This window comes from Entelurus aequoreus, linkage group LG15 (genome assembly GCF_033978785.1).
Source record: "Entelurus aequoreus isolate RoL-2023_Sb linkage group LG15, RoL_Eaeq_v1.1, whole genome shotgun sequence".
Classification (NCBI taxonomy): domain Eukaryota; kingdom Metazoa; phylum Chordata; class Actinopteri; order Syngnathiformes; family Syngnathidae; genus Entelurus; species Entelurus aequoreus.
Genome location: NC_084745.1, coordinates 4,987,002 through 5,006,732, shown reverse-complemented (window position 1 = coordinate 5,006,732; position 19,731 = coordinate 4,987,002). Strand labels below are relative to the sequence as shown.

Here is a 19,731-nt window from a genome sequence, read left to right as displayed (position 1 = left end):
TACAGTTGAAGGCGCAATGACTTCCGGTGCACGTCGCGTTTTCACGGCCGACAACCAATCAGAGCTCACGCCGCTAATACATTTGCCAATAGAAGAGCGGTGACGTCAGACGCAGAGAGGAAGTCGACGCGCTCCAGTGAAGTGGAAGGCAAAAAGAGGAGATATGACGGCAGCAGTCATCAGCTGGCCGACACAACAACAAGTACGTCTTTCTAGTTATGCCTCCTAAGTCCTCCCAGTGTCATTAAGTGCTCATACTTGCCTTAGCGGACGTTTGGGCGGAGCAGGTCACATTTGATGCGGTGGTGCGATGGCGTGTTGACGAGCAGAGTAGTTAGGAGCTGATAAAACCAGAAATGGAATATAATCTTACGCATTGTCTGCGAGTCTTGATCACATTGACCTAAAGCATCGCCGCACCAATGTTGACCTCATATATTTGCTAGTGTAGTTGTGTTACAGTACACGAACTGTACATGAACTCCAAATGTGAGTACATGAATGTTGTAAATACACCAAGTGTTGTGTTGTGTTGTGATCCAGACTGTGAAGTCCATGCCAGGTTTTACCGCCAACTGCATGTTGAGGTTGTGATTGGTTTGTAGTTGTGGTGAGCTGATGGGGCGGGCGGTGTGGGCGGTGCTGCGGATGGTGGCCTGCCAGGGAGCCGCTGCATCCAAATCAAGCGTACCTGTTCGTGCTCAGGCGGCTCGTCGTCCACCGCTGACTTCTTCTTTCCGGGCTTCGTCCAGGTGAGACTCCATTATGTCGCTTTTTCCTTGCCGAGAGTAACAAAGTGAGGCAAATAGCTGAAAGCTGAGGAACAATCCGTGTCTGTTGACGTTAGATAATCATAACTCCCTCGTCCTGTCCTACTGCGTGGTCGTGGCTGGCTCGATCCAAATGTCGACAGTTATCGATACCGATAGGATCAGCAGCGTGTTAAAATATTAATTTATTTTTTAGTTCTCATCTGTTTACTGTTAACTATTTTTGCTGTGCTCATACGGCTGCATTGTCTTATTTGTGTATTTATAATTGTTCATTGATATGTCATTTTTGCTTGAATTATTTGCCCTTTTGTTTATTTAATAATAATAATAATAATGGATTAGATTTATATAGCGCTTTTCTAGACACTCAAAGCGCTTCACAGAGAAGTGAGAACCCATCATTCATATTTACAACTCATTCATTCATCATTCATTCTCCGGTGTGAGCGGCACCGGGGGCAAGGGTGAAGTGTCCTGCCCAAGGACACAACGGCAGCGATTTTGGATGGTAAGAGGCGGGGAGCGAACCTGCAACCCTCAGGTTTCTGGCACGGTTGCTCTACCCACTAGGCCATACCGCCCCCCATTATTTGGGAATATCATTAAAAAAAACACCAGACATATTCAAGGATCTTGATTTTTTTAGGGTTTTTTTCAAAGTTGGAGCGTTTACTTTGTACGAGATCGATAATAAAGTTTGCAGCGTTGCCCAGTGCAAACTCCCAAACACTTCAACACACAGGTATTAATAGGGATGATGTTTGATAAGGAATTATCAAGTTCGAGCCTATTATCGAATCCTCTTATCGAACCGATTCCTTATCGATTCTCTTATGGAGTCCAGATAGGTTGTTGTATATGGAAAAAAAACACACAACATTTGGTTTAACAAAAGCTCACTTTTATTATATAATGAAAAAATAAAATCTAATAAATAAATAAATATTGACTGTTACCCAACTAAAAAAATAAAATAAATAAATATTGACTGTTGTTACCCAAAGTATATTAAGTGGGATTTTTCATAAAAACAAATATATACAGTAACACAAAAACAAGCTGTCTCTGTGATCACTATAGGTGTATAAATAATAATATAGTGTTCAATAAAATCAGTCCCTTGGGCACAAAACTGAAAATAATACAGCTCTCCAAAAAGTGCACTTCTGCTGCTATTGGAACATAACTGTTTGTTATGATGCTTTGACATTTTTGCACTTTATTTCTTTATTGAAAGAAAATTCTATGAAGAGAAAAGTTGTTTGCAAATGTGGTTACAATGCTAATAAATGAAAAGTTAAAGCTAAAAAAAGAAATACACTTTATTGAGTTAACATTATTTCTTTATGGGGGAAAAATGTTATGAGCTAGAGAATATAACAACTACACTACCCAGCATGCAACGGGAGTGACGGGAGTGACGAGCATGCGCGGTAGCCCCGAAAAGTGTTGCATGTTGCCACGCTGTGAAAGTAAACGTCAAGAAGTCAGCCAACACGCCTCGTCTGCATTATTTATAATTAGACAGACAACACATCTACAGTGTGATTTTGTAACGTTTACAAGGAAAGAAAAACAAAAGTTAAAAAAGGGAGATGTGTTGTATATATATGTATGTGCTGCGGTTGTTCTAAGAGCGTTGTGACAGCTGCCGTAAAGGAGGTGCGTTGCTAGCCTGGTTGCTATGTTTCCAGTTGGTGGTAAAAGTGTTGGTCATGTGTTTTACCCTGCTCAAATCTCTCAGTAAAGTTATTCGATGGATTATAGCTTTTGTTTTGAACTTTATTACACCTTGGAGCGCTTTTTCCCGTCCATTGTTTTCCTGCTTTCGCTATCTGCGCCTAATGACTGAGCTACGTGACGTCATTTATTGTGATGTCCCACGGAGCATTTCTGGTCGGGACGGGATTCGAATAAAGAATCAACTCTTTTCCTTTACTATAGTGGTCTCGATAACGGGTACCGGTTCTCAAAAAGGGATTCGAGTCCGAGGACTCGGTTCTTTTCTTATCAAACAACCGGGAAAACCGGTTTTGAGTATCATCCCTAGGTATTAAACAGTTTTACCAAGGTGAGCATGTCTTCTAGAACCTGTCTGTCCAAACCTACTCTCAAATTAAACAATTATTTGGATTGCTTTGATACTCAGGGGAACTTGCCTAATTTAGTCCAGTTGACATGGAGTACCTGCCTGTCCACCAAGTCATCCTAAAGAATCATATTATCTACATCTAAAGCACTTTCTTGCCATCTACGTAACCTTCAATGGTGCTTCTTTGGTCAAAATGTTGCATAGATCCTGTTCTACACGTTCTTCTGCTGCTTTCTGACCGTCTCCTCAAGATGCGCCGCGTTGTGGGCGCTTATTTACGTGCCTCCACCTTGACTGCTGTCCTGACTACTGAGGGATTACATTCAAACTATTTGCTACTTTGTATTAGAACTGGCAACAGCGGTGTTTACATGTGCTTGTACGAGCCAGTCTGCCCCACAACAAAAGGACAGTGAAAAATCAGGAACTTATTGACTCCAGCACAAAGGTAGCAATGGTTAAGAAAAGTTGGTTTGGCCCCTTTAAGGCGACATCAACATACATGGTCAATGTGGACGTAGAATTTGAGACCCAAAATGTCATATTTTCTATGAAAGACTGGCCCCGTTTGTGGAAATGTGTTGTAATAAAGTCAAACCTCAGTTTATTCTTGAATAGGGATGAAAAACAGAAAAGTTGGTATAGTGAAGAAGCTACATGATGTAAATATGAATAATGGCTTCCAGCCTGGACAAAATCCCAATTTTAGTGAGGGTGAGTAGACTTTGAACACAATATAAAGTAATGTATGTCAAACATAAAGAGGTGATTATTTAACCATCCTCTTATCAACACGCTGCTGTCCTGTATGCGCTGCTCTGCCAACACACACAGAAGGTGCTCTCACAAATGACCAGAAATCACACCAATCCTTAAGTTTAACAACCATATTACTGCAATAATAAACACTAAAAAAGGGTCAAATCCACTGATTCTGATGAACGCCAGTGTGTACTTGAAAGAGGATCTGCTGAACAAGAAGTCGTCTTCTCTGCTGCTGTGAAAAAGGTCTGCTTTGGCATACTTTTCCAGAAAAGTCGGTTGTCATCAGGAATAAAAATGTGGTGCGATAGGAAGTTTGCTTCCTCATTCTTTTCAATACAAGCAAGCACAAAATGTGTGCCAGTGGGACACAAAATGAACAAACTGAGGCATATTTGACTCAATCTAAACTAGGGCTGCAACAACTAATCGATTGAATCGATTAAAATCGATTACCAAAATAGTTGGCGATTAATTTAGTCATTGATTCGTTGGAACTATGCTATGCGCATGCGCGGAGACTTTTTTTTTTTTTTTTTGGTTATTTTTTTAATTTTTATAAACCTTTATTTATAAACTGCAATATTTACAAACAGCTGAGAAACAATAATCAAATTAAGTACAAAAACAGTACAAAACAGCGCCAGGGCGGCGCTGAGGCTACGTCTCATGAGGTGGCGTAAGCTAGCCAATGATGTGGTCATGTGCAGCTCACGTGAAGACGGCGTCTCCTTTGCTGGAAAAATTCGAAAAATGGCGCAGGAAAACACTAGCGATAGTTTAGCGGAGAAACATCTTGAGGTTATTGCTTCAATGGAGAAAAGTGTACGACCTAAGTGGTCAAAAGTGTGGGAACACTTCACTTTAAAGACTTCAAAGAAGAGCGTTTCCTGCAAAATGTCACGGAAGTACAACATTGCTTCAGGAGCACCTGAAGAAGAAACATGTTGGAGCCATGGATGAAGGGAGGAACTCACTGTACGTAACTTTTGAAGTCCATAGTGGCAACAAGCATTCATGAGTTCAGCTTTTTTGGTGAGTAACGTTAAAGTTATGCCTTTGTTGCAACGCGGGGCTGATAATGTGTCTCCGGCACATTTGACTCCGTTTTGAGAGAAAACGCACGGTTACCAATTTTGAAATAAACGTAACGGACAGAAATATCTCAGGTTGGTTTCATAATGGATCAATGTAGCCGGGCTGATAAAGCTATATAAATATATTTAGATTTGAGTGACGCTTTAGTATAACTAAACGTTATGAAGGTGCTGGAATATTTCATGCTATTATTCAGAGGCAGCCTAAAATGAATCCTTTATTATTCACAACAGAAACGTGTACAATATCTGATTCAGTTCTGATGAGTTACATTTCTGTGTTATTATTGGTGTATGCTGCACCCCCAATGTCCACCACATGGTGCCACTATGCTGGTTTTTTTCAATAAAATACTGGAAAGGATAGAAATGTAGTTTGTCTCTTTTATCCGATTATTAATCGAGTAATCGAAGTAATAATCGACAGATTAATCGATTATCAAATTAATCGTCAGTTGCAGCCCTAATCTAAACGTTCGAATACTGGAAAGTTTGCAAATAGATTCCACTGTACTAATTGTATCATTATGACTAAGCAGCAACTTAACTTGTGTCTAGTTACACAACATTTACACGTGTGCGCGATGGAAGCTTCAAAATAAAAGCATGGTGATATTAACCTGAATTACCACCGCTACTAACATAAATGCAGCCAACTAGCGGCTTCCTTTCCCAGCATTCCAGTCATTTGTCTACTCGGCAGTAGGGATCCCTCAGCATTTCCACAGCTTCACAGAACATTCTACAGTCTAGTTTAGGTGTAGCAATGCCTCTTGTGTGTGTGGCACAGTAACGCCAGGCGGCCGCAGTCTTCAGCCAGCATGCCTGAGATCACCATAGACCACCTGGACCAGAAGCAGGTGCAGCTGCTGTCTGAGATGTGCATCCTCATCGACGACAACGACCAACGGGTCGGCGCCGACACTAAAAAAAACTGCCACCTCAACTCCAACATTGACAAAGGTGACTTGTAGGTCTCACCAGGTGTCGTCCTAGTGGTCTGTAGCTAACCTCCCGTTGTGTGCAGGGTTGTTGCACAGAGCTTTCAGCGTCTTCCTCTTCAACAGTGAAGACAAGCTGCTCCTCCAGCAGCGCTCTGATGCCAAGATCACATTTCCAGGTGTGTAGACGAGAAGGAGAGGTTGTCCGTGCTCCAAAGGTCTAAGTTGTGTACGCTGGCTTGCAGGCTGTTTCACCAACACGTGCTGCAGTCACCCCTTGCACACAGACAGTGAGCAGGACGAGAGCCAGGCCGTGGGCGTGAGGAGAGCTGCTCAGAGGAGACTCCAGGCTGAGCTGGGTATTCCCATGGAGCAGGTAGAGTGGCAGAAGCAGAGGGTGAGGTCGGTGTGATCCAACTGACTGTTGGATGTTGGCAGGTAACCCCCGATGAAATGACTTACCTGACAAGGATTCACTACAAAGCCCAGTCAGACGGCGTTTGGGGAGAGCATGAGATTGACTACATCCTCTTCATGCAGAAGGTAGGCCTGAACTCTAAAAGTGTCAATGGACTGAGGCCTGGTCACAAGGCGTTCTGAAGTTGACTTTTCAAGTTCTGTTCCTACGACGCCTTGTCAGTCCAAACTGGTACCTGAATCCACATGTCACTGACACATCCCAGGACACACGAGGGATGTAGCGCGGAGTAAAAAACACTAACCTACTTGAATAAAACATTTTTTAAAACAGGGAAACAATCCTTCCATTTATCTCATCCAGGAAGTCACTTGCTGCGTCATCATCCACACCAGCAGATTCAACTCCAACCTGGAAGGGCTCTGATTATGCAAAACCAAAGTTTCTACCTGATGGTATCTGCAAACAAGCCGTTTGGAATTTGAGACCTTAGTGACGTATTTTGCCTTGGTTACGTCAGCAGATACCTCCATAAAGTAGAGGTTTAACCCAAGCAGATACCTCCATAAAGTAGAGGTTTAACCCAAGCAGATACCTTCATAAAGTAGAGGTTTAACCCAAGCAGATACCTCCATAAAGTATAGGTTTAACCCAAGCAGATACCTCCATAAAGTAGAGGTTTAACCCAACCAGATACCTTCATAAAGTAGAGGTTTAACCCAAGCAGATACCTCCATAAAGTAGAGGTTTAACCCAAGCAGATACCTCCATAAAGTAGAGGTTTAACCCAAGCAGATACCTCCATAAAGTATAGGTTTAACCCAAGCAGATACCTCCACAAAAGTAGAGGTTTAACCCAAGCAGATACCTCCATAAAGTAGAGGTTTAACCCAAGCAGATACCTCCATAAAGTAGAGGTTTAACCCAAGCAGATACCTCCATAAAGTAGAGGTTTAACCCAAGCAGATACCTCCATAAAGTAGAGGTTTAACCCAAGCAGATACCTCCATAAAGGGGGCGGGACATACAACTTAAATACATTACTTGATGATGTGGTAGAAGCTGTCAGGGGGCGGGACATAAGACTTAAATACATTACTTGATGACGTGGTAGAAGCTGTCAGGGGGCGGGACATAAGACTTAAATACATTACTTGATGACGTGGTAGAAGCTGTCAGGGGGCGGGACATAAGACTTAAATACATTACTTGATGACGTGGTAGAAGCTGTCAGGGGGCGGGACATAAGACTTAAATACATTACTTGATGACGTGGTAGAAGCTGTCAGGGGGCGGGACATAAGACTTAAATACATTACTTGATGACGTGGTAGAAGCTGTCAGGGGGCGGGACATAAGACTTAAATACATTACTTGATGACGTGGTAGAAGCTGTCAGGGGGCGGGACAGACTACTTAAATACATTGGAAAGTAAGCACCCTCTAGTCAGCAGATTCACCATACGTGCTAGTGCTTTACCCAAAGAGCTTTTATTCAGTTGTAGTCTCTAAGTTCCTTATTTTTATTGTCTTGTTGTGGGTCAGACTGGCTCGTACATGCACATGCATCTTCCTCTGTTGCCATGTGTAATACAAAGTGGCGTGTAGTTGTAACTTTGGTCAGAAAGTGGTCCTGAAGATGATCTGTAAAGACTAAAGAAGTACTATCACACATGATGTAGACCACAAGGAAGTGTTTACATGGAGAATAATGGCCTTTTTAAGTCTATAAAGTCACATTCCCAACAGTTATTTTCTGTGCTTTTATTGTGAAATAATCATTGTGTACCACCTAGGAACATGTATGATGGGGTGCTAACTAGAGGTGCAAAATGGCAGGCTAGGGGAAGATTGACAGACTGCTTTGGTTCAAAGAACTCAGAGCACCAACAAAGAAAATAGTCTAGAGGTTTATACTTAACTGTACTGGAGCAAACCAAACAAGCCCATAATTAGTTCTCTATTGTGAGAAAATATGAATAATTGTTGACTGACATCATGGACCATGTCACTCCAGGACGTGGATGTGAGTCCAGACCCCAATGAAATCCAAAGCCACTGTTATGTGAGCAAAGAGGAGCTCCAGGAGATGCTGGACCAGGCCGAGCGTCAAGAGCTGAAGATAACTCCCTGGTTCAAACTCATCGCAGAGACCTTCCTCTTCAAGTGGTGGGACAACCTTCAGAACCTCAAACAGTTCATGGATCACACCAACATCCACCGCATGTGACTCAGACCTCCAGGAAGGTACTTTTGTGTAGCACCACTAAGGACAACATCAAACTTCACTAGGACTGTGATCATGTGACACTATTTGTGCTGTGGGATTGTGTGACAGCATCTCATTTGCATAATTGGCCTTCACACTAAACTGTGAGTGGAAGTGTGAAACTGTGAGTGGAAGTGTGAAACTGTGAGTGGAAGTGTGAAACTGTGAGTGGAAGTGTGAAACTGTGAGTGGAAGTGTGAAACTGCGAGTGGAAGTGTGAAACTGTGAGTGGAAGTGTGAAACTGTGAGTGGAAGTGTGAAACTGTGAGTGGAAGTTTGAAACTGAGTGCAAGTGTGAAACTGTGAGTGGAAGTTTGAAACTGTGAGTGGAAGTGTGAAACTGTGAGTGGAAGTGTGAAACTGTGAGTGGAAGTGTGAAACTGTGAGTGGAAGTGTGAAACTGTGAGTGGAAGTGTGAAACTGTGAGTGGAAGTGTGAAACTGTGAGTGGAAGTGTGAAACTCAGCTTCTTGGGGATTTCTTCAATAAATGTTTCAAACCTGTTGTCAAGACAAATACAAATATGTCATATTACAACTAAACTGTATACATGTTTGAAATCAACCTATCAACAGTTCAGGGTTCCTTACCAGGAAACCTTACCATGTATTAAATCCACAGTTCAGGGTTCCTCACCAGGAAACTTTACCATGTATTAAATCCACAGTTCAGGGTTCCTCACCAGGAAACTTTACCATGTAATAAATCCACAGTTCAGGGTTCCTCACCAGGAAACCTTACCATGTATTAAATCCACAGTTCAGGGTTCCTCACCAGGAAACTTTACCATGTAATAAATCCACAGTTCAGGGTTCCTCACCAGGAAACCTTACCATGTATTAAATCCACAGTTCAGGGTTCCTCACCAGGAAACCTTACCATGTATTAAATCCACAGATTGCTATGAAATGGATTATCTTGCAAGTTATTGTGAAGTAGAAAAATCTCATATTTGGACCAATTTTCAGGATATTTCCCATATTTTGACATGCAAATGTTGAAGCTCCTCTTGGCCACACGTAATAAAGCTGAAGTTGTTGGCTGCTAAATCAACTCCAACATAAAACATATCCTACCAAATAATGTTAACAACTTGAAGTCTTGTCCAGATGTTTACTGACGTCATGTTGAAATCACTTTTACTGCACATGAATATTGTTTACTGGCCTCCCTGACTACCAATAATGGGTATTGATCAACCTCTAGTCCCAAGCAATGACTCCATATTGATGTTAGCCTAAGTTTATCTTTCTAGTTCACATTCAAGTGCTGTGGCCCCGTGCAGAGTACTATACTTTATGACTACCCGTGTACTATACTTTATGACTGCCCATGTACTATACTTTATGACTGCCCATGTACTATACTTTATGACTGCCCGTGTACTATACTTTATGACTGCCCGTGTACTATACTTTATGACTGCCCATGTACTATACTTTATGACTGCCCGTGTACTATACTTTATGACTGCCCGTCTACTATACTTAATGACTGCCCGTGTACTATACTTTATGACTGCCCGTCCGTCTACTATACTTTATGACTGCCCGTGTACTATACTTTATGACTGCCCGTCTACTATACTTTATGACTGCCCGTGCAGAGTACTATACTTTATGACTGTCCGTGTACTATACTTTATGACTGCCCGTCTACTATACTTTATGACTGCCCGTGTACTATACTTTATGACTGCCCGTCCGTCTACTATACTTTATGACTGCCCGTGTACTATACTTTATGACTGCCCGTCTACTATACTTTATGACTGCCCGTCTACTATACTTTATGACTGCCCGTGCAGAGTACTATACTTTATGACTGCCCGTGTACTATACTTTATGACTGCCCATGTACTATACTTTATGACTGCCCGTCTACTATACTTAATGACTGCCCGTGTACTATACTTTATGACTGCCCGTCTACTATACTTTATGACTGTCCGTGTACTATACTTTATGACTGCCCATGTACTATACTTTATGACTGCCCGTCTACTATACTTAATGACTGCCCGTGTACTATACTTTATGACTGCCCGTCCGTCTACTATACTTTATGACTGCCCGTGTACTATACTTTATGACTGCCCGTCTACTATACTTTATGACTGCCCGTCTACTATACTTTATGACTGCCCGTGCAGAGTACTATACTTTATGACTGTCCGTGTACTATACTTTATGACTGCCTAAAAATAGGAGCACATTTTAACCAGGCAATCCTGAAAACAGGACTTCTTGTACTCTCACAGACAAAAATATATATATACACAAATACTGTATGTGTGTGTGTATTACTGTACATACACACATATGCAGCATTTTTTAAACATTATCCCTGACTTTAGGAATAACTCAAATATAGATAAATATATATGTGTGTGTGTGTGTGTGTGTGTGTGTATTACTGTACATACACACACACGCAGCATTTTTAAAGCATTATTCCTGACTTTAGGAACAAATGTTTTAGTCCACCCCCACGATGAAAGAGCTTTACAATAAAAACACTTACACTTCTGTCATTTATTTGCAAATAAAAAAAATTCTGTGATAAAACATTTTGCACCAGCATACACAATTACCATAGGGCCATGAAGCATAACAAAGTAGAATGTCTTTAGATGTCATTTAAGTGCTGCATTTTAATACTGACGTGTTATGGATTAAAGCTTTATCTTAGCCATGAGTAACCTTCTGAGACTCAGATATGCATTGTTGTTGTTTGTAAGGCATATTATTATTATTATTGTTTCTGGGTCTCAGGAAAAGTACTTGTAATAAGTCACACTCCATACATGTGTGGGGTAAACTAATAATGCGGTTAAACATGCACAACACTACAAGATATGAGTACTAAATATAAACCTAGTTTGGCCTTTTGCTGAGTAAACTGACTTGACATGAGCGTGGCGATGGCTGACATTGTTGCAACGATACAGTGAGCCTAAAAAAAACAGAATATTATGCAAAGGTTTGTTTCGATTTACGAGGTGAAACTCAAGATATTACATGACTTCTCTTGATATCATTTTCATGCTTACGACTTAGTTTTAAAAAAAACTTAAATCATCAAAATTAAAACAATTAAAAATCTTGACATGTTTCATTTTGTATGTAATAAGATAATAGATCCCATTCATGTCACATTTGAAGTCATATTGCTGAAATAAATGAACCTTTACACAATATTCACATGTTTGGAGTTTCACCTGTATGACAAAACCAGCATTGTGGATGTCCTATCACACCTTTGTATACATAAAACGTGTCTAAAAAAGACTAACACAAATGTAAAGAAACAAGTTAGAACTAAAAGAGAGCAGCGTGGTAAATACTGCTTGTTGTACGACGCTAAGCTAAAATATCTTGTCAAGAAAGCGTGGCAGCAGTAAATTGGTCGCTGTGTTTATGATTGAGATGAAGTGGATTTAAGGAGAGGAGAACCCCGACAGCTGTGTTGTTGCATCAGATGCTACCTGCAGGTTTGGTGATGGGTGGAGTCTGCTTCATGGTGGTGCAGAACTCCACCAGCTGACCTGGGACTTCAGCCAACACGCTCTTGGCCAGCGCCTCCTTTGGTGCCTGCAGGGACGAGAGCCAGAAGGAAGACTTGACACACATTCATGGGACTGGGAGACAATGGCAGAACTTGAACCTTCACACGACCTTGACCTTCTGTAAATATCAAACAACAACAACATGATTAGAATGCATGGAAACATTGACATGTAGGCCAGGTTCAGTGCCTTGCACAAGGACACCAACAGGAAGCAGGATTTGACTCCTCACAAACACATTGAAGTACAATACACCAGCACAGTATATTTAAAGAGTGTACTTTCTCTCTAGCTCCATTGCAGGGGCGTCCAAACGTCCTCCACCAAGGGCCACACTGACACATCAAGACTGCTTTGACACTTTTTGTGCATTAAAGGCCTACTGAAATGATTTTTTTTTTATTTAAACGGGAATAGCAGATCCATTCTATGTGTCATACTTGATCATTTCGCGATATTGCCATATTTTTGCTGAAAGGATTTAGTAGAGAAAATCGATGATAAAGTTGGCAACTTTTGCTCGCTGATAAAAAAAAGCCTTGCCTGTAGCGGAAGTAGCGTGACGTCACAGGAGCTAGTATTCCTCACAATTCCCCGTTGTTTACAATGGAGCGAGAAAGTGACGATTACCCCATTAATTTGAGCGAGGATGAAAGATTCGTGGATGAGGAACGTTACAGTGAAGGACTTGAGAGGCAGTGATGGACGTATCTTTTTTCGCTCTGACCGTAACTTAGGTACAAGCTGGCTCATTGGATTCCACACTCTCCTTTTTCTATTGTAGATCACAGATTTGTATTTGAAACCACCTGGGATACTATATCCTCTTGAAAATGAGAGTCGAGAACGCGAAATGGACATTCAGTGCCTTTTATCTCCACGACAATACATCGGCGAAATGCTTTAGCTACGAGCTAACGTGATAGCATCGTGCTTTAACTGCATATAGAAACAAAAAAATAAACCCCAGACTGGAAGGATAGATAGAAAATCAACAATACTATTAAACCGTGGACATGTAAATACACGGTTAATGCTTTCCAGGCTGGCGAAGGTTAACAATGCTGTGCTAACGACGCCATTGAAGCTAACTTAGCAACCGGACTGCACAGAGCTATGCTAAAAACATTAGCTCTCCACCTACGCCAGCCAGCCCTCATTTGCTCATCAACACCCGTGCTCACCTGCGTTCCAGCGATCGGCAGAAGGACGAAGGACTTCACCCGATGCGTTTGGCGGCCCGGAGACGTAGGAAGTCAAGGTGAGGTCGGCGGCTAGCGCAGCTAGCGCTCCAACAAAGTCCTCCTGGTTGTGTTGCTGTAGTCCGCTGCTAATACACTGATCCCACCTACAACTGTCTTCTTTGCAGCCTTCATTGTTCATTAAAAAAATTGCAAAAGATGTCCAGAATACTGTGGAATTATGAAATGAAAACAGAGCTTTTTGTATAGGATTCCATAACTTCCGTTACTCAGACTTCGTCACGCGCATACGTCATCATACCGCGATGTTTCAGCCGGATATTTCCCGGGAATTTTAAAATGTCACTTTATAAGTTAACCCGGCCGTATTGGCATGTGTTGCAATGTTAAGATTTCATCATTGATATATAAACTATCAGACTGCGTGGTCGCTAGTAGTGGCTTTCAGTAGGCCTTTAAAGATGCTAAAACCAATTGAATGTATCTGAACTATTTGGTAAAAAACACATTGTCATCTTAGCTTTTGTGACATGGGTGACAAAGCAAATAGTTCCAATATAGCTCATTAATAATGGAGGCATGTCATGTGATGAAGATGCGAGGCAAAAAAGGCCCCAGGGCCACACTTTGGACACCCCAGCTGCAGGACAAAGTAGTGATGGTGTGTACAGCATGCCATGAGTCAGTGTGTGGTGGTGAGGCAGGAGAAGTAAAGCATGCCATGAGTCAGTGAGGAAGGAGGAGTACCCCTATGGCTGCTGGGGGGGCTTGAGTTTGAGCAGTCCAAAGAAGGACGCCACTTGTTGAGGTAACTCTGCCAGGACACTTTGTGAAAGAGCCTGGCTGGGGGCCTGCAGAGACAAGGCACAAACAATGTGGCCCTCAGCTGCACCATGGAGAGAAAGGCACGCACTTTACAGGCAACACACGAGTGGAACTAAAGAAAAGACGTATTGCCACTTGCATGCATGGCATGTACACGAGGGCTGTCCACAGTACTGTACACTTGCATGCATGGCATGTACACGAGGGCTGTCCACAGTACTGCAGTCAAGAAGCTATTTGCACACTAGTCCAATGAATATCATGGATTATTAATGAGATGTATTATTATCTCCAGTTCATGTGACCTAAACTATGTCCTGCTTTTTCTATACTTACTAGAACATAGCACGTAACAGACCTCTACATAGTCCAAAGTGAGAGCCCTAACCAAGAATCCCAAACCTTATTTTAATTTAGTAAGACTGTAAAATACGCCACCACGGGGCCAAAGTGTGTTGTGAGTGGCAGCACTTTGACCACACCATTGTTGCATCTGCATGGTGGACCTCACAAGAATATATGAAGCTAAAAGCCATGTTAATATTCATCTATACATTTCTACGTATACTAGGGGTGTAACGGTACGTGTATTTGTATTGAACCGTTTCAGTACGGGGGTGTCGGTTCGGTTCGGAGGTGTACTGAACGAGTTTCCACACGGACATATTAAGTAGCGTAACGCACGTTGTGTAAACAATGCACACCACACGGCATGCTAGCAGCTAACGGGCTAGGATAGACTGACCATACGTCCCCTTTTCACCGGACATGTCCTCTTTTGCGGAGCTGTCAGGGCGGAGTTTCTTAAATGCCTGAAATGTCCGGCATTTTGAGTTAGGTTTGCGTGTATTTTCAATGTACGTTCAGGGTTAAGAAGGGGTTAAAAACAAAACAAACAGCAGCATTGGTGAGGGAGGGGCAGAGAGAGAGAGAGAGTTATGATAAACGCGCATCTGCTTTTTATCCATAGATTTATCACATTTCATGTTTTATTATCTATAGCAGGGGTGTCAAAAGTGTGCCCCGGAGGCCATTTGCGGCCCACAGCTAATGTTTTAAAGGCACATTCTAAAAATACTATTCAAATAAACAAAAACATAACAAAAGTGAAATAAAAAAGCTTAAAGGTTAAATGTCATTTAGAAAAAGTTGCAATGTTGACTAATAAAACAAAGCTGGTTTTTTTTCTTTCAAACTGTCATTGCTCAAAACATAATATTGAATCAAAATCAATGTCATTATGAATTATTGACCTATCCAAGGTTCCCATTACTTCACATCAAATATTACACTAAGACAAATATTTTGGTGGAAGATTTTGTAAATTTGGTAAATAACCCAAAAATTTATATTTTGTTGTTTTCTTACTGTACCGAAAATGAACCGAACCGTGACCTCTAAACCGAGGTACGTACCCAACCCAAATGTTTGTGTACCGTTACACCCCTACTAAAGACAGAACAGTATGGACAGCCGTAAGTGTTTACATTTTGCTTTATATTTATTATTTTACATATTTTTTGTCTGGTTTTGTATTTGTTTTGTATCATCCCGTGAGGTGTATATTATTTCTTTTGTTCGGTTTGTACTTCATTAAGTTTTGCACTTCTGGGTTTTTTTGTGTGTTTTTTGTTTGTTTTCATTACATTTAGATGTATTTGTTTGGTTTGTATGCTTGTGAATCTGGGGCCGTACTTATCAAGCTTCTTAGAATGACTCCTAAGAAGTCTGCTAAGAGTTGACTTAAGAGTAAATAAATTCTTGGCTGAAAGCTGCACTTAAAAGTTAGTTATCAAGCGTCTTACTCACACTTTCAGTGAAGTGTAGGACTGAATCTTAAGTGTCACACTCAGAGCTGAATTACGACATTACTATGTGCCGTAAACGCAATTTTAGGTGACGTCATTTCTGTGTCCATAGAAATGACCAATCACGGAAGGGAATCCGTTGTCTAAGAATAAAGAAATATCTTGGAAATATTTAAGTGGACAATGGGAGTGTATATTTTGACAATAAACTACAAAATAATACAAAACAAACTAGTCCCCGCTGGCACTCACGCTACCGCTCCCTCTCTTCTCTCGCCCACACACTCACTGACGTCACTCACCTCACGGCCACACACATACGCTACTGTCATAACATTTTCTTTCCAATTCATTAATTAGGCAACTAATTTGAAACTGGTGTGGGTGGCTCTATATATACTAGCCCACTGCAGACACATGCAGAAATCAACAAGGAATCGAAAAGTATTAAATCTGTGACAAAAATAATATCCGCTCTGTCTAAACGATACCGTTTGATCAGCTGCTCGTCATCAAAAAAAACAAAACATTGTTCCGTTCCCTGAACGTTGGCGCACGTCTCTCTCGCCTCAGTGCCATCCCCTGCTGGCAACTCCTAACCACTTAAGACACCTCTGAAGGTCTCTTAAATATCGTGGAGAGTAGGAGTGATTCTTAGACTTAAGAACGTTGATAAAAAGCTTTTATTCTTAAGTTTGAGAGTAGGACTAAATTTCGCAAATTCTCAGGACTTAAGTGTAAAATGGCACTCTAAGAAGCTTGATAAGTACGGCCCCTGGGCTGTCCATGAAGTAATACTACTTATTACGTTGAAGGGGGCAGGAAATAGAAGATGTTCTTCATCCTGTTCCTTCTCAAGCATAGGTGTGCAAATATGGGTTTTGTTTAGGGATGTCCGATAATGGCTTTTTGCCGATATCTGATATTCCGATATTGTCCAACTATTAATTACAGATACCGATATCAACCGATACTGATATATACAGTCGTGGAATGAACACATTATTATGCCTAATTTGGACAACCAGGTATGGTGAAGATAAGGTCCTTTTTTTTTTAAATGAATAAAATAAAATAAGATAAATAAATTAAAAACATTTTCTTGAATAAAAAAGAAAGTAAAACAATATAAAAACAGTTACATAGAGACTAGTAATGAATGAAAATGAGTAAAATTAAGTGTTAAAGGTTAGTACTATTAGTGGAGCAGCAGCACGCACAATCATGTGTGCTTACGGACTGTATCCCTTGCAGACTGTATTGATATATATTGATATATAATGTAGGAAGCACAATATTAATAACAGAAAGAAACAACCCTTTTGTGTGAATGGAGGAGGGAGGTTTTTATGGTTGGTGCACTAATTGTAAGTGTATCTTGTGTTTTTTATGTTCATTTAATTTTAAAAAAAACAAAAACAAACAAAAAAACGATACCGATAAAAAAAAAAAAATGATACCGATAATTTCTGATATTACATTTTAAAGCATTTATCGGACATCTCTAGTTTTGTTGCTAAAGCTTAATTGTCTATTGATCAAAAATGCACATCAATGAAGGAGATAAATCAAATAAATGACATCACTAATGAAAACGAGGTCATTTGCTCCATCACCTCTAACACAAAGCTAAGACGTGTATTGACTTTGTTCTCGCATCTTCAATCTACAAAACGTGTTCATCTCTCAGTTTCCTCCAGACTCTCCTGACTTGTACCAAGCATTTCACTTACGTTCTGAAAGTTCCTGAATGGTACGAACTGGACGATGTCCCGCATGGCCGCCTCGCCTGTCATGGAGCGAAGACGCCCGTCGTCTCCGTCCAGGAACTCCATGGCGCTGAAGTCGGCCCCGCCCACTCCCACGATGATGATGGACATGGGCAGACGTGAGGCGTTGACGACGGCGTTGCGAGTGTCGTCCATGTCTGTGATGACTCCGTCAGTGATGATGAGCAGCACAAAGTATTGCTGAAGAAGACAATTCATCATTTCTTCCTTCACTTGCAGTGATGGCAGCTGACATGTGACCTGCTTCCTGTCACTGACACTAAATATGTATTTACTACAGAAACACATCATCATAATTCACACTCAAGTCTCATTCCTCAATGACAAAGACTTGATGAAACTTCATGAGCGTTCTCACAAAGGTTGCTATTTCACTCTTTTGTGTTTCATCTGACCACAGAACTTTCCTCCAGAAGGTCTTATCTTTGTCCATGTGATGTCACGTGAAACAATCTTTGTCCATGTGATGTCACGTGAAACAATCTTTGTCCATGTGATGTCACGTGAAACAATCTTTGTCCATGTGATGTCACGTGAAACAATCTTTGTCCATGTGATGTCACGTGAAACAATCTTTGTCCATGTGATGTCACGTGAAACAATCTTTGTCCATGTGATGTCACGTGAAACAATCTTTGTCCATGTGATGTCACGTGAAACAATCTTTGTCCATGTGATGTCACGTGAAACAATCTTTGTCCATGTGATGTCACGTGAAACAACAATGGAGCTGTTTGGCCACAATACCCAGCAATATGTTTGGAGGAGAAAAGGTGAGGCCTTTAATCCCAGGAACACCATGTCCACTGTCAAGCATGGTGGTGGTAGTATTATGCTCTGGGCCTGTTTTGCTGCCAATGGAACTGCTGCTTTAAATGGGACAATGAAAAAGGAGGGTTATCTCCAAAAAAAATGTTTTGTCTTGAAAATCAACTTTTACCATTTTTTTCTTTGAAAAACATTTTTTGTCTTAAATTAACTTTTACCTTGAAAATCAATTTTTGTCTTGAAAATAATTTTTTGTCATGAAAATCAACTTTTACCTTGAAAATCATTTTTTTGTCATGAAAAGCAACTTTTACCTTGAAAATCATTTTTTGTCATGAAAATCAACTTTTACCTTGAAAATATCATTTTCAAGACAAAAAATTATTTTCAAGGTAAAAGATGATTTTCATCACAAAAAATTATTTTCAAGGTAAAAGTTGATTTTCATGACAAAAAATGTTTTTCAAAGAAAAAAATTATTTTCAAGGTAAAAGTTGATTTACAAATTATTTTCAAGGTAAAAGTTGATTTTCATGACAAAAGATGATTTTCATGACAAAAAATGATTTTCAAGGTAAAAGTTGATTTTCATGACAAAAAATGTTTTGTCTTGAAAATGATTTTTGTCATGAAAATCATTTTTTGTCATGAAAATCAACTTTTACCTTGAAAATCATTTTTTGTCATGAAAATCAACTTTTACCTTGAAAATCAACTTTTACCTTGAAAATAATTTTTTGTCATGAAAATCAACTTTTACCTTGAAAATCATTTTTTGTCATGAAAATCAACTTTTACCTTGAAAATCATTTTTTTCTTTGAAAAACATTTTTTGTCTTGAAAATCAACTTTTACTTTGAAAATATTTTTTTTCTTTGAAAATCAACTTTTACCTTGAAATTCACTTTTTGTCTTGAAAATCACTTTTTGTCTTGAAAATCAACTTTTACCTTGAAAATCCTTTTCTGTCTTGAAAATTTTTTTTGTCAGGAAAATCTAATTTTACCTTGAAAATCATTTTTTTCTTTTAAAAAAAAGTTTGTCTTGAAAATCAACTTTTACCTTGAAAATATTTTTTTTCCTTGAAAATCAACTTTTACCTTGAAAATCATTTTTGTCTTAAAAATCATTTTTTTGTCATGAAAATCAACTTTTACCTTGAAAATCATTGTTTGTCTTGAAAATAATTTGTTGTCATAAAAATCAACTTTTACCTTGAAAATCACTTTTTGTCTTGAAAATCAACTTTTACCTTGAAAATATTTTTTTTCCTTGAAAATCACTTTTTGTCTTGAAAATCAACTTTTACCTTGAAAATAATTTTTTGTCTTAAAAATAATTTTTTGTCATGAAAATCAACGTGTACCTTGAAAATCATTGTTTGTCTTGAAAATAATTTGTTGTCATGAAAATCAACTT

The 19,731-nt window shown here is 40.0% G+C and overlaps 3 protein-coding genes across 9 annotated transcripts in view; 1 reads left to right on the top strand and 2 right to left on the bottom strand.

Annotated features, from left to right (window-relative positions):
- Positions 1-893, bottom strand: part of wdr37 (WD repeat domain 37) — a 42,376-nt gene extending 41,483 nt beyond the window's left edge. For 2 of the 3 annotated variants that reach the window (XM_062020635.1, XM_062020638.1), the window contains exons 1-2: positions 692-893; positions 259-341 (exon numbers count right to left, since the gene is read on the bottom strand). The gene's annotated coding sequence lies outside the window, so the exon portion shown is untranslated. The remainder of the gene's footprint in view (positions 1-258; positions 342-691) is intronic. The other variant, XM_062020637.1, reaches the window with a different exon arrangement.
- idi1 (isopentenyl-diphosphate delta isomerase 1) lies at positions 102-9,254 on the top strand. Of its 2 annotated transcripts, XM_062020640.1 has the most exons (7): positions 102-202; positions 606-752; positions 5,515-5,687; positions 5,752-5,844; positions 5,911-6,041; positions 6,104-6,208; positions 8,101-9,251. In XM_062020640.1, exons 2-7 carry the CDS (start codon positions 619-621, stop codon positions 8,311-8,313), a joined length of 849 nt encoding a protein of 282 aa, XP_061876624.1. In that variant the 5' UTR covers positions 102-202; positions 606-618; the 3' UTR covers positions 8,314-9,251. The 2 variants fall into 2 exon arrangements, with proteins under 2 accessions (XP_061876624.1, XP_061876626.1); XM_062020642.1 differs by lacking the exon at positions 606-752 and having other exon boundaries at positions 104-202; positions 8,101-9,254.
- A 1,611-nt stretch (positions 9,255-10,865) lies between these two features.
- The window catches only part of LOC133629710 (copine-3-like), a 43,578-nt gene continuing 34,712 nt past the window's right edge, over positions 10,866-19,731 (bottom strand). For 3 of the 4 annotated variants that reach the window (XM_062020632.1, XM_062020630.1, XM_062020634.1), the window contains 2 exons: positions 17,488-17,724; positions 10,866-11,944 (listed from right to left, as the gene is read on the bottom strand). In XM_062020632.1, coding sequence (XP_061876616.1) covers positions 11,828-11,944; positions 17,488-17,724 — 354 coding nt within the window. In that variant the 3' untranslated portion in view covers positions 10,866-11,827. Of the gene's footprint in view, positions 11,945-13,868; positions 13,973-17,487; positions 17,725-19,731 lie in introns of all 4 variants that reach the window. The other variant, XM_062020633.1, reaches the window with a different exon arrangement.